The sequence below is a fragment of the Capra hircus genome, chromosome 2 (genome assembly GCF_001704415.2).
Source record: "Capra hircus breed San Clemente chromosome 2, ASM170441v1, whole genome shotgun sequence".
NCBI lineage: Eukaryota > Metazoa > Chordata > Mammalia > Artiodactyla > Bovidae > Capra > Capra hircus.
In genome coordinates, this window is record NC_030809.1 from 2,119,132 (window position 1) to 2,133,874 (window position 14,743).

The 14,743-nt window shown below is 56.4% G+C and overlaps 1 protein-coding gene across 2 annotated transcripts in view; it reads left to right on the forward strand.

The window, feature by feature from the left end:
- The window catches only part of PAX7 (paired box 7), a 109,432-nt gene extending 95,798 nt beyond the window's left edge, over positions 1-13,634 (forward strand). For both annotated transcript variants that reach the window (XM_018054740.1, XM_018054746.1), the window contains exons 8-9: positions 2,489-2,735; positions 9,721-13,634. In XM_018054740.1, coding sequence (XP_017910229.1) covers positions 2,489-2,735; positions 9,721-9,836 — 363 coding nt within the window. In that variant the 3' untranslated portion in view covers positions 9,837-13,634. The remainder of the gene's footprint in view (positions 1-2,488; positions 2,736-9,720) is intronic.

Here is a 14,743-nt window from a genome sequence, read left to right on the forward strand (position 1 = left end):
TACCTCCCGACTTGTCTCCTCCATCCCATCCTTGCTGGGCCTGGCATCTTGGTGATATGTAAAAAGAAGGATTATACCAGAGGCTCATCAGAACTGACTAACTGTCACGAGAGGGTTCCCACCCCACAACGATCCTTTCGAAGAAAGGGAAATGGGACCTGTGTGTTTTCCCTGAGCCCCTAAGTTTGTTCTTGAGGCCAGGGCTCCTCGAAGGAGGAGCAGTGTTAGTGTTTATATGGGGTAGACAATGGGAGGGAGGGTGATTTTCTTAATTCGGATGGAAGCGAGATCTAGACCGGGAAACTGACAGGCAACCTGGAAGAGAATCAGGGCTCCTAACCCCAGGGCAGTGTTAGACTCCTGAGTGTCCCCCGCCCCCGCAGACCCACCAAACACACACACCCAGCAACTTCCTCAGGCCCAGGACCCCGCCGCAACAGTCAGGAAAGAGCAAACCCAGCTCCACCTGTGTTTCTGCCATCCCACTGGGCTGACACCCTGCAAAGTCCCACCCAAAGCTCACCAGCTGCGGTGGAGACAAAGTCCAGCCCCAGCAGACCTGGTGCCCTTGACTTCGGCTCTGGGGGTGGGGTGAGGAAAGAAAGGACAGAGAGGTTGAGAGGCGCCTGCTGGGTGCATTGCGGGAAGAGTCAGGGGAGGCTGCGCTTGCAGTATTCTTGAGGAGCCAGGCCCTCCGTGGGCCTGGGATCCCACTCCACACCCCTAGGGAACCCCCACCTGGAGTGAGAACCCCCATCATGGTCACGTGTCTAAAACCTGTCCTTGAGAGTCAGACTTGACATCATCAGGCTAGAGGGGTCAGGCCCTGGCACCCGCACTGTGAGATCTGGGGAAGACGTAGCTCTGGGTGGGCCTCAGTTTCTTCATCTGAGAAATGGGCATCATGACTCCGCCCCGCACGTCTCTGGAGGGCTCCGCACTGGCAGTCACACCGAGTCCGTTGCTAAGAGGAGGGAAAGAGAAGGAGGATCGGAGGACCTGGTGCCGCTGATGCCTGAGCACGTCCCGCGTGCAGAGCCCGTCCCAGCCTGCCGGCCCCGCTCTGAGGATAGAGGTGGTCATAGGGGTTAAGGGTTAGCATGTGGAGGAGCTCAGGATCTGACCCTGGCCTGAGGATTCCACATCGGTGCCTCCTGCCTGGAGCAGGGATGAGTCAGACCCGAGAAGGTGGAAGTTTTCACAAGGCGTCCAGTCGGCCAAAACTTCATCGCTCCAATGTGCAGAGTCTGTTTTCTCCCCAGGGGGCGGGTGGGCTCATCAGAAAGCACACTGCGTGCCCAGCATGGGTGGCAGTGTGGCCCTTCGGCTCCGTGCAGAGCAGGTTGTCAGCAAGGCGGGCCTCACCGGGGCCTGGGGTCTCCCTCCCATGAAGGGTGGCGTCACCAGGAGGTCACCAGGGTCCCCAGCAGGTCAGGTCCACAAGGACTGCCCCTCCCTCCACTCCCCGTCCTCTCTGGATTGGCCAGGTCACCCCCGGCCCCTCCCCTCCCCTCCCCTCTCTCCAAGAGCTGGACCCCCGGGATGCCCGAGTGCCCTCCTGCAGGCACCCACAGCCCCCTCTGTCATGCCCCTCGTCACTCCAGATCCTGGTGGTCTGCCACTACTTGCCACCCACCCCAGACCCAGACCCTCTCCCTGGGCCAAGGTCAGGAACCAGGACTCTTCCTCCTCTGAAGTCCCGGGGCCTGGCCTGAGGCTTGGAGCCATAGTCATCATCCGTGTGTGTTTGTTGAATGAATAAGTGAGCACACCAATGAACCAACACCAAGTTCTTTCAGCTGAGTTTCTAGAGACGAGCCCCACCACGTGAACTGGGCTTGCCATCACCCATAGTGACTTCCTGTCTGCCAAACCGTGCCAAGTGGAGAAGGCGGTGATGGTCACAGACATCTGTGAAAGCACTTGGAAGCACCGGCCGTATAGGGGCAGAAGCTCAAAGTCGAGAGTGTAGTAGGCGTAGCCCAGGACTGGGGGTGACGCCAGACAGATCCAGAGTGTTTAACCATTGTGTCAGAAGATGGGGGCATCCCAGTCTGATGGGGACGCGCAGTTCCTGGGGGAGCTCCCTGTCTGATGGAAGAGACACAGTTAGCTGTTCCATTCATTCACTGACGCACACGTGTATTCCTGCATTCAGCAGACAAGCGCAAGGTGCCCCTCAGGCCCCGGGAACAGAGAGGAGACTGGGCCTGCCCTGCCTTCAAAGCTCTCAGTGCAGGGACGCTCCCAGGGCCGGGACTTAACCAGACAAACCCCCAACCATCTTCCCCACAAAGGCAAGTAAGCCACGTAAACGGAGGATTGCAGGCTGCAGGGCCCTCAAGGGAGACACTCCAGCGAAGGTCTGTCCAAGGCCAGCCCGGCATCGCCCTGGCATCGCCCCTGCGCCCTTCTTGCCTCTGCAGGGTCCCCCAGGGGCCCCGCACGCCTGCCCTGCCTGCCCTGCCCTGACGCTCTCTCCCCACAGGTGATGAGCATCCTGAGCAACCCCAGCGCGGTGCCGCCGCAGCCCCAGGCTGACTTCTCCATCTCGCCGCTGCACGGCGGCCTGGACTCCGCCACCTCCATCACGGCCAGCTGCAGCCAGCGGGCGGACTCCATCAAGCCGGGAGACAGCCTGCCCACCTCGCAGTCGTACTGCCCGCCCACCTACAGCGCCACCGGCTACAGCGTGGACCCCGTGGCTGGCTACCAGTACGGCCAGTACGGCCAGAGTGAGTGCCTGGCGCCCCAGGCGTCCCCTCCTCTCCCTGTCCCAATACCACCCCCACCCCGCCACAAGGACCTCCCACTTGCTTGTAGAGAACTGTGAGGGGGTGTTGGGTGGGGGTGCCCATTGCACAGGTGAGGAAGCAGGTCCAGAGAGGCAGAACTGCCGTCCTGACCTGATACAGCCCTGGACCCCTGCACTCACGCTCCTCTTGTCTTGGAGCCTGGCTGTCCGTAGAAACATGATACGGGCCACCGGCATCGTTTAAAACTTCCTCCTAGCCACCTTTTACAAGGCGGATGAGTTTACTGACATTTCTTAGGGAACCCGGGATATCTTAAAAAGGTGATCGTTTCGATACGCAAGCCACATGACAGGATGTCAAGACTTGTTCCCATTCTTTTTCCATAGACTGTTTTTGAAATCCAGAGCGCTTTCCTTCAGTTACTAAGTTTTCACTGGAACTGTGAGATATGCCTTTGTTTCCTGAAATTTACAACTGGAGGAAGTAGATTTACACACTCACGTTGTTTCAAATATTTTGAAAAATTTCTCAGTCACTGTGAATGTGATTGTGATAGTCGCTCAGTCGTGTCCGAGTCTTTGAGACTCAGGGACGGTAGCCTGTCAGGCCCGTCTGTCTGTGGAATTCTCCAGGCAGGAATAGTGGAATGAGTAGGCATTGCCTTCTCCAAGGGATCTTCCCAACCACTAAATTAAAGCAAATTAGAGGTTTTAAATCTAAGAGAAAATCAGATTGGAAGGTGACCTGCAGCTCCCCGCTTGCAGCAGGCACATGCCAAGTGCTGGGGAGCCAGGGGACAGACAGTGCCCCTTTCTCCTTCTCCCCCACACCCCCAGGGCAGAGCTGTGTCTCGAGCCCTCTCCCCCACGCCACCCCAGCTTTGGTTTCCGCAGACCGTGAGGCGGTCTCTGGTGCCCACCCCTAGCGCCACGCTCTTGGCCTCTGGTCTGGAGCAGAGGCGGTGGGCCCTCAGACTGGGCCGCCACCTCCAGCTACCAGGTGGACTGGGTGGCCGTGGAGCCATTCCCGACAGGCAGGGTTGGCGGAGGGGGCGGCTGAGGTCACGCGGCCCCCAGCCTGGCTCCCGGCAAAGGCGTCACCTGCTGGTGTCAAACTCATCAGAAGGGCGTGTGGCAGCAGGGTGTGACCTCCCGGCCCGGGGCCCTCTCTGCCCCTCCGCAGCCCTGGCCTGGCCCCTGACCTCTGCTTCCTGACCCACCCCCGCCCCCACCCCCCACACAGCCTCGCCTCCACGGCTAAATGCAGGCCAGCTGTGCCGGCCTCCACCTCCCAGCTGTGTTCATGGCCTCCTCCCTCTGGGGGCATGTGTTCACGTACGTGTGTCTAGGTGAGCGCGAGTGTCCGTGTCAAGAGTACCTCGCGGTCTGTGTCTGTGTCTGTGTGTGTGTTTTGGCACACCCGTGTTAGTGCACACATCTGTGTCTAGGTGAGCATGCGTATGTATGTGGATCCATGAGTGTGTGAGTGACACAGTGTATCTGTGCACACGACGATTTACATGTGTGAGTGTGAATGAGCATATTGTGTGCATGTGGGTTTGTATGTGAACACATGTACGCATTTGGTCATGTGAGTATATGTGGCCATAACATAAGCGTGTGTGTTGAAACGTGCGTTCAGGCGTGATCATGTGGCTCGGTGTGTGTGTGGCCGCTTGTGTGTGTGACCTGCTGTGCTATGTGGAGTGTGCATGTGTGTAAATATGGACTCTGTGTGGCTGTGTGTACATGTGTAGACATGCGTTTGCCATGTGCGTATGCTGGAGTGAGCGTGTGTGTTTGGAGTCCATGTGTGTGCAGAGAATACTTACAGGTATGGATATGCTTGAGCGTGGGTATAGGTGTGGCTGTGTGTACTGGTATCCAGGTGTGCATCTGGGTGTGAGCTCATGATGTGTGTGTGATTGTGTCTGTGTGAGTGTGTGCATGCGCCTGCGAGTCTGAGAGCTGGGCGTGCACGCTGGCAGGGCGGTATCTGCAGAGGGGCCGGGGTGGCCCCGGGCCCCAGCCTGCGTTCCCGGGCACGGAGCAGGACACACGTGCTCTTGATAAAGAGTTCAGCGGGCTCCAGCGGCAGCCGCAGCCCCGGCCCGAGGCAGGCGTTAGTCACACCCGGAGCCCGTGCCCGACTCCAGGGGTGCCTGCCCAGTTCGGAAATAAAATTACCCCTAAGTCAGCATGGGGGCCACGAAGGAGGGGGGATCAAAAGGGAAAGGGCCCGGGAGGCGAGAAGGGAGTTTTGTTCCCCTTCGCTGGGGAAGAGCTGGCCCCGGTTTCCTCCCTGCCCCGCTCCTCACCCCCCACACCTCCTCACCCTTCCGACCTCCAGCTCCGCCCCCAGTCATCCCCCTCCAGCCCCACCCTGCTTCCCTTGGCTCCGCCAGGGGCTGCTCAGAGCTCCTCCTGGGCCACCTCCTCCAGCCCTTCCCCAGGGGTACCCCAGCTCAGACCCCACTCTCCTCCACCTAGCCCACAGAGGTGAGATCTCTCCTCCACCCAGCCCACAGAGGTGAGATCTCTCCCCCAACCAGCCCACAGAGGTGAGATCTCTCCTCCACCCAGCCCACAGAGGTGAGATCTCTCCTCCACCCAGCCCACAGAGGTGAGATCTCTCCCCCACCCAGCCCACAGAGGTGAGATCCTCTCCTCCACCTAGCCCACAGAGGCTCCCGGGGCACACTAGGAGAGGACTGAAGGAGAGTCTGCCCCGCCACCACCCTGATGTGGGCAAGTCATCCGCCTCTCTGAGCCTCAGTTTTGCCATCTGTGAAATGGGGGCCCAGGGATTCGATTCCATTGTCTCGATGTTTCCCCATGGTACCACCCCCCTCGGCTGTGACGTCCTGGGACAGCCCAGGGACACACGTGGGGTTCCCACTGACCACCTCCCCATGTCCACGGGCAGCTGAATTCACCATAGTCCGTGTGTGACAGCCTCATGCTCTAAGCTATGCTGTGTGTGCCCAGGGCACCTGGCATCTGCCCGCATCTGTGCTGTGCGTGAGTTAGCCTGCTGGGCACTGGGTGAGGTGCGTGTTCGTCATCTCATGTAATCCTCAAAAACCCCAGGTTACAAATGCTAAGGCTCAGAGAGGCCGGGAACTTTCCCCACGGTCCCACGGAAAGTGGGGTCTCCGAACTTCAAACCTAGTTCTCTTTTGAGTCAAACCACAAACTTTGCAAGATGCTGAGGGATGATGGACACCAGCCCTGGGTGTGGAGTCCTGTTCACAAGCTCACACTCATCTGTGTGTGGGCAGAGGCTTACTTCTCTGTGAGTATTCACTACTCTGTGTCTATACTGGCTCCAGGGGGTCACTTTACAACACGCACGTGTGTAAAGGAAGAAGTGATCACTTCTTGAGTGGGTCTGGCACCCCGTCCTCACCGCCACCCGGTGCAGGGTACTGGGTTATTCTCTCTGCGCAGATGAGGAAAGGGGGTCCCAGAGAGGTTGGCTGGGACCAGCAGACAGTACCTGTCCGGGCGCACAGGGCCACCCCTTTGACCGTGGGGAGCCTCCCTTTCAGGTGTGCCTGGGCCGGGTGGACCAAACCCCAAAGCAGGAGAGTGAGCCGCCTCGCCTCGGTCCTCTCCTCTTCCCAGGGACACCGTCACACCCTCCCCCGCTGCTCTCTGCCACCATCCGTCCGTCCGTCTATCTCTCCCCATCCCTAAAGGGGGTGGGGGCAGGGGGCAGGGGGCAGGGACAGGGCGCACGGCAGATTAATATGGCCCTGGTGTTCCCAGAGGCCAGGGCCGTACTAATGATGGGGCTGATAGAACGCAGAAGTGTGAAAAGAATTTTAATAGATCTGACAAGTCCAATAAGAATTTGTGTCTAGAAGGGTCCTCCTCTGGGGCCGCTGGCTGACGAGACGCTGACGGCTGAGATTTGTTTACTGGTTGGCATCGCCACCACCTCTCCTGCCAACTCCTGATTAATCTAATTTGAGACGTTGAGAGCCCAGGCTCGGGCACGAGGCAGAGGAGGGGAGGCTCGGAGAGACAGAGGGACAGGAAGGGCCACTGACAGGCTGTAATGAGAAATGTCACAGCCCTGCCCTCGCGGGACCCCGGCCCCACCCCGGGGAGAGGCAGGCTCTGCGGGATGACGGGTGCCCTTGAAGCTGGCTGAGTTGTCAGTAAAGTTCGGTGTTTCTTGGTGTTTCCTTGGTCATCTTGACAACAGGGCCTGGGGTAGTCCCTACAGCGTGCAGGGCCATGGCTGGTGACAGGGAGAGACTAAAGGGGAAGGGACAGAGTGACCAGAGGCGCAAGCAGAGTAAAGTCAGGCTCCTCCAGCCCACATGTGCCTCTGGGCCGGTGGCTCTTCCTGAGCCTCAGTCTCCACATCTGTAAAGTGGGAACAACTGTAGCCTAAAGCATGGGGCAGCTGAAGGAATTAGATGAGATATCGTCTGCCTGGCACTTGGCAGTTCCCATCATTGTTATTCAAAGCCAGACCTTTCTGCCAGTCCTGCAGGAAGAGCTGGCCCTTAGACAAACCCCTTACCTTGCCTGGAGTAGAGAAGGGGGCCATTCCAGGCTTCGGGATGTAGGGAGCTCCATACATTCTCAAGTGCTGTGTGGGGACCGGGGATGATTCTGCAAGAGGTGGAGCTGGCAGGGGTGGTTAGCAGCTAGCATAAGACTGCCTGCATTTGAATTATGGCTCCACAATTTAAGAACGCTGGGATCTTTCAAGTCATGCAACCTCTCAGGGCAGGGCCTCAGTTTTGTCATCCGTGAAATGGGGATGGTAATAATCCCAGCCTCACAGAGGTATTGGGGCAATTAAGTGAGATGGTGCACGTAAAATGCTTAGAGTGGAACTGGCATAGAGTCAGCTCTGGGGACACATCAGCTTTTCCCTGCCCCCCACTTCCTGTTACCACTCTGACAATGTGGCCTCCTCTTGGGCGAGACCTGGAACCCAGGTAAGACAGACCCCACATAGTAGAGACGGTGTGGTCACAGCTGCTGGGTCCCCCTGAGACCGGAGATGGGAGGTTTTCTCACCCTCCCCCAGAGTAAGGGCTGGACCCTAGGCAAGGGTAAAGTGGGCCACCACTACTCTGCCCCACCAGCTAGGAGCCTGGAGGCTGAGTAACCTTGGAGGCAGCACCTGGGGGCTCAGCGTGGGAAGCTGAGGGACGTGGAGCCCAGGCCTCCAGTAAGGCCCAGGGCATGTGGATATCCTTTAGGAATCCAGGGAGCCCCCTGTGCCAGGCATCTCAAAGCACGTTCTCATTTGGTCCTTAAAACAGCCCTTGAGGAGGCTGGAATTTGTCCTCCCCGTTTTACAGACAAGGAGGCAGCGCTGGAGAGACAGAGTGTTTTGCCCAAAGCCACGTGAGCAGGAGGTAGTCAGGAGGCTGAGTCGCCCAGTTCACCGTCCCTTTCCTTCTTCTCCCGTCAAAGGGCATGCCTTCTAACTGCGCCTCAGCCCTACGAGCCCTTGTCCCTCCAACCCCCTGTGCACCAGGCGTGGGGCTGACTGACCGCTGCATATACAGGTGCTCGTCTAATCACAATAACCTTTCAACCCAGGTGCTAGTATCACCTTACAGTGGAACTGAGGCTTGGAAAGGTGGCATGGTATGTCCCCAGATCACACACTGAACGTTGACAGGTGCAGTTTGAATGTAGGGCATTTGAGCCCCTAGGCAGTAGGGCCTCCTGGAACTCAGTTACTGATACAGCCCATCTCAGCTCCCTATTTGCCCTCTGGCCATGCCATCACCTCCCGGCTCCACCCACCCACCCTAGGCAGGGGCCCCCCAACTCTGGGAAGGCATGGAGAGTGTTACCAGGCCCCTCAGTGGGCAGGGGACAGTGAAGGGAGAGCCCTGTCTCCAGCTTCCTCTCACCTCCAGATCGGAGGGTTCCCAGAAGGTAGGATAGGCCAGAGCTGCAAATTCTGGCTTGGGAGGCAGCCTGTCTGTGCCTCAAGGGGCCTCGGTCACATGCCAGGCAGATCGCGTCCAGGATGGTTTCGGCTGCAGCCCCAGGCAGGCACAATGAGGAGAGTCGGCCCAGAACACAAGCGGGCCACCTGCACACACCCGATGCGTGAGCCCGGCTGAGGTGGCACTCAGCTGTGCAATCACCTGTGTTCCCGCCGCTCACCTCACGCAGGTGCACACACCTCACCCACGTCTGTGCACACATACAAGCACAAGCATTGTTCGTGTCCATCACTCCATCACGGAGAGTCTTGTTCCCACGGTTCACACACACGTGAATAGACGCCCTCAGACTCTCATCCCTCTCCTCCGGGTGACCAGAACTGGCAAGGCTGCAGGTCTCATTTCCCTGCATTACAGGCTCCTGGCCCTTCCTCCTGCAGGGACCCCTCAGCTCCCTGGCAAAAGCTCCCTTCGTTTTTGAGTAAGAGGTCTTGGTCTGCCTCAGCTGTGAGCTGGGCTTAGGATCCAGAAAACGCAGAAGGACCTTGCCCCCACTACTACCTGGCCCCCAGGGGACTCGCCAGATGTGCCTCAGAACAGGGATGGGTAGAGGCATGTTGGGGAAAGGGACAGTTCTTTGCTAGACAATGGGATACCCTAGGTACTTTCCTACAGAGCCCGTAGGGGAGCTGGGTAAACAATGTGGGAAGCAAATATTTGCTGAATGATCGGAAAGGAAGTGAGAGAAAGAATCTTATGAATAAATTGATGGATAGGTGGGTGGATGGATGAACAGGTGGATAAACAGACAAAAAGTGGATGGGCAGATTGATGGTGAATGGATGGACGACAGATAGATGGATAAAGATACGGCTGTGGATGGATGGATGGAAGAAGAGATGGGTAGATACAGAGAAGGATGGATGGGTGAATTGATAAATGGATGGGTGGATGGATGAATAGATGTAGGACAGATTGAATTAACAGGCAAAAAGAATGTGAATTTCTAGAAGTCTCTCTTTTTTTCCCCAGCTGCTGTTGATTACCTGGCCAAAAATGTGAGCCTGTCCACACAGCGTCGCATGAAGCTCGGGGAGCACTCGGCTGTGCTGGGACTCCTGCCTGTGGAAACTGGCCAGGCTTACTAGGGCCCCTGGGGCGCCTTGCCCCAGCCTGAGTCCCAGCCTAACCCTTACTGATCCCTGAGCCTCCCATCCTCAGTCCCTCCATCGCCCTGGGGTCCCTGGAGCCCAGGGAAGGAGCCCATTCCCTTCCTGTGGCCAGCCCTCTGGAGACAGGCAGCCTGCCCACCGTTCATCTGTGGTTAGGGACCTGGAGTGACCCCCTTGGAGTCTGCCCCTTCACTCTCCCCACTGGAGGGCCTCTGATCAGCCTGCCCTCTTGCCCCAGCCAAATTCTGACATGGCCTCTGCCATCTCAGACCCAGAGATCCCAGCTCACCCTGAACAGAGCACCTAGGGCAACCAAAGGAGGATGCTGTCTGGGATGAGGTCCAGGAGCCCTTTGACCCCAGTGCCCGTGAGTCCCCTGGACAGAGGTGGAGCCCAGAGGGCTGATCTCGGTGGAAGTGCTGGGAGTCAGCCCTCCTGGTGGGTCTCTGGCTCAGGGCCTGAACCGCAGCTCCTCCTCCTTAGCAAAGGAGGGGGGACCTTGGCCCTGGGGTGCTCCCAGGAATCACCCACGAATTCTGAGGTCTTCAGGACCTCTCCACACACCTCTGCTGGGTGGAGGGGGAAATCTAGCCCAAGCAAGGGGATTGGGAGGACCAGGAAGAAGCTTAGCCAGGGGGCAGGGCCACATGGGTGAGGCTTGTTGGCAGTGGGCTGGTCCAGGATACCAGGACCCAGGCCGGATATTCAGAAGCAGCTTTAGGCTCTAACACTGAAGCCCAAGTTCCAACCTTGCCCATCCCAGGTGGGGTCTGGGGAGCACACAGACCCTCCAGTTTTCTCATTTGCTGAATCAGATGATGGGGGAGGAGACCAAGTCTTGAGAACATGTGAGTGACGAGGCAGGCTCAGAGGAGGTTTCGTAACCGGGGTTACTCTGTTTGTGGGCGGCAAACCTTTGTTGCCAAAGGCTTCAGCGGTCTGCCTTCAAGTCCACAGCCCATGGAGCTTCGATTTCTCACAAAGCCTCCTTCAGAGACCTGGGCCCATCCCCTGAATGCCCTGCCCTCTAGGAAGGGCGCCTCCATCTGCTCTGGAAAAGGGTTCTTGGCTCATCAGGGACTGCTTGCCCCGCAGACAAGACCAGAGTCCCCCTGGCATTGGGGGGCGGGAGGGGCATGTCCCTGTCCCACCCAGACTGGCATCTTTCAGTTCTCAGCTGAGATGGCTCTGTCTTCTGATCCAGCACCCCTGGGCGTGGAGATGTGGCCAGTCTTTGAGCCACGGCCCCTGGGAGAGAGGGGCACCAAAGGTTCTGGAGAAGAAGGCAAGGTCGTCTTCCGTGGCCATTCCAGTGGCTCTCCCCAGCTGCCTTCTCTTTACATGGTGAGACCTTTAGGGAGTGGCTCAGGCCCCTGACTACGGCCTCCCTTGTAACTCTTCCCTTTACCCTTGATCAAAATTCTATTCATCTCCATCCCCATCATCATAATCTACACGTGGATCACCTGCATCAAGGCCCGCTGGCTCAGAGGCGCTGGAGATGGGCGCTGACTCTGTGCAGACCGGACCAAGCTGCTTGGCCCCTCCTGGGCACCTGGCACCACCTCCTTGCTCAACTCATGCCTCGTCCTCAGCTCACAGGACATTCCCAGAGGGACAGGCTGCCGCTTTGGGAATCAACCTGAGTGCCTCCCTTCTGGGGAGCCGGGTTAGCAAGATACTAGGACAGTTCCCTGCATGGACGTCACCTCTGTGATGAACGCTCTCACCTGCTTCCCAGCTTCAGACTCAATAGTCTCAGGCCTGTCCTGGACCACGACCAAGGTGACCTGGATCTCTGGTTTTCGAGGAACCTATGATTAACTGGGGACAAACAGACTCTTTGGTAGCAGTGGACACCCAGACATGGGTGGCCCATCAAGTTCAGCCGAAGTTTCAATGGGAGCATCCAAGGCAGGAGACTTTGGGCTCTTCAAGCTCTGGACAAAAAGGAAGGGTGTGTGTTGTCTGTTGGTGACCTGGTCCGTGTTTTTGTAGCTATCATAGCCAGGAAGCAGTTCTTCCTTAAGCTGAACTACAGTCTTCATCCACATTCCTTGAATGGTCAGTCTTTCCCTCTGGAAGCTGGTCTCAGCCATCCTCTGCGTCTCCTTACACCCTAGGTTTTCCAGGAGTAGCAGGGATCTCAGGCTGGTGACATCAAAACCACCCAGCTCTGTGCCCCCACCCCCCGAAGTGACATTCCAATGCTAGGACCAATCCCAAATATCTGCCTGCGATGGCAAAATGGGTATAAACCAAATGACTTCTCCTTACGTCCATCTTCTTTGGAGTTCTCCCAAGCGACCGTCTTGGTAGAAAGTGGGACTTATTCCCCCAGGGGCCCCACCCTCAGAAAGAAACCCTGACCCTAACAGGTTTTTTCCTAAAACCTAGTGTATTAATGTGTCTAACCAACTCAGTCTGTAAAATTCCGTCTGGTGTTGGCAGCTTGCAGCTTCACCAGCAAGATGATACTGGATAAGAATTAGAAAGCTTCCAACTCTTGAGGGTTGACCACAGGCTGAGAAAGAAGGTCTGAATCCCAGTGGCGAGGCTGGCCCAGAAACAATCCTGCTCCAGCCCTGTAAATAGCATCCATAGCAAAATAAAACATGCTTCCTCCAACTTCTCACAAGTAGCTATTGGTCCTACCTATGGGGGCCCCTCTTCTGAACTCATTGTACATTAGTTGGAAACGTGGTGATGTGCTGTTCGTTTATAGGGAGTTGACTTTTATAAATATATATATAAATACTGAAAAAAGAAGAAGAAGGAACGAAAACCCCCACAGTGCGTGTCGTGCTAGCGCCAGGGACCATCTGTAGGGACATATCTGCATACCGTGTGTTTCGGATTATACATTCCAGGCTCTGTTGGGTTCTTTCATTTTTATTGCTTCGTTTTTCACTTGGTATTTCTCTCTTGCTATGAAAAAAAAAAAGTGACGTGTAAGAACCAAGCTATGTTTTATTTTTTACTTGTATGTTTTCCTTGATTTACATTTGCCATTCTTTTGCCAGAGGAACGTGAAGGAGGAGAGAGATGGGGGGCACGAAAGAGAAGGAGGGAATAATCGGGAGAGCTTTGCCCAGAAGGAAAACGAAAAGGTCAGATTTTCCATCTGGTCCACCACCGGATGGGACAAGGCAGATTCATGACGCTGATCACCCCACTGAAATCCTGTGTTGTTGGACAGGGAGTGGGCAATGCGTTCAGAGGTGTGGATCCAGGAACTTGGGAAGCCCCACAGTGGCCCCCAAAACTCATGATGCTCTGGGGCCTCTCTCGGGTTGGTGCTCCCCTCAAGGCCCCCAGCGTGCCCTTCACTGTGGGATGCTTCCTGAGGCCGACTGACCTTCTCCTTCCCCTCCCACAGAGGCACCACACCCGAGGCCAAATGGGGGTCCTCCAGCCACCATCCTCAAATGCTCAGAGACATCTGCTTATCGATAAGGCCAATCCCAACCCGGGAACTATCTGCATAGCGCTCTAGATCATTCCTTCTTCCTAGTGATGGCAACTTGGTTGCTTCCGTGTGTGACTCACAGCCATTTTCCTCCATGTGGGAGCGAGTGTGTGTGCATGAGAGTGTGAGTGGGGTGTCCACGTGGGCGCAAAGGTGTGTGTTTAAGCCTAATCGCACCATAATTTATTCAGCTATCTGGAGTAGTAGATTAGAAAGAGAAACTGGCATTTGCTTTAACTACCTGCTTGTAAGCGCTTCCTCTGTAACTCAGGCGTAACTGTTAAATATACATTAAAAAGAAATTAAAAGCATCTCCAGGATTCCGTGTACTCAGTTGATCTCCATGTGGGACTGCCCTTAAACGGGACTGAGGGGCAGTCAAGAAGACCTTTGACCTAATCTAGAGAGTGTGTGTCAAGGGGTAGGAACTCCATTTCTCTGGCGCCCCCCAGGTCTCCCAGTGCTAAGCAGATGCTGGACACACAGCAAAAGCTTCAGCAATGTTTGTTCAGTGGACATCTCTCTCTGGTGAAGCCTCAGTTCTCTTCACCAGGATTTTCCTGCCACTAAACATAGAACCCTCTGTGGCCTCTCCTTGTATCAATAGACAGAATTTGCAAGGTGGGAGAGAGCTCACAAGTTTTCTTATTGTCTTTCAAGCAGAGCCTGATATGAGAGGGTTGCCGGCAGGTGAATTATTGGAGAGCCTTCAAGAGAAATCCTTGAGGGCAGTGGTCCCCAACCGTTTTGGCCCCAGAGACTGATGTTGTGGAAGGCGATTTTTCCACGGGGGACTGAGGCAGGGGTAATGGTTTCAGGACGATTCAAGCATGTTACATTTGTTGTGCACTCTATTTCTGTCATTATTATATAAGCTGCACCTCAAATCACCAGCCGTTAGACCCAGGCAGCTGGGGAGCTCTGCTTAAGGGAGTGAAAGGAGAAGGATGGGGCAGGGGAGGGAGCTGGGCAAAGGGGAGGTTTTACCTGGAGTCTAGGCCCAACCTGGTCTGGCAGAGAGCTCTGGACTGAGAATCGGAGAATAGAGTCAGCCTCACCTTGAGATCAGGGGATATTTGCTGCACAGATCAGTCATTCACTGGCTGCTGGCTGTGCCTGGGGACGGGACGGAATGGGTGGGTAAAGGGTTTGTGTGGCCAAGCACCTTTGGTTAACGTGGCCCCTGTGGGCTGAAGACAGTTCTCCAGAGAAAGGAATGGCAGTGAGCCCTCAGCAGCAACTCTCATCAGTTAGGGGACGGGTGCGCCGGCCCCGTCAAAGGGCCTCTGGGCAAGGACTAGCACCATCGACTCCACATACTCCTCTGGTGCTAAAACCGGCCACCTGTGCCATTCCAGGGTGCTGGTTTACATGGGTCGTCTGAGCAGGGAGGGGGCGAGGTGGAGGAGTTTGG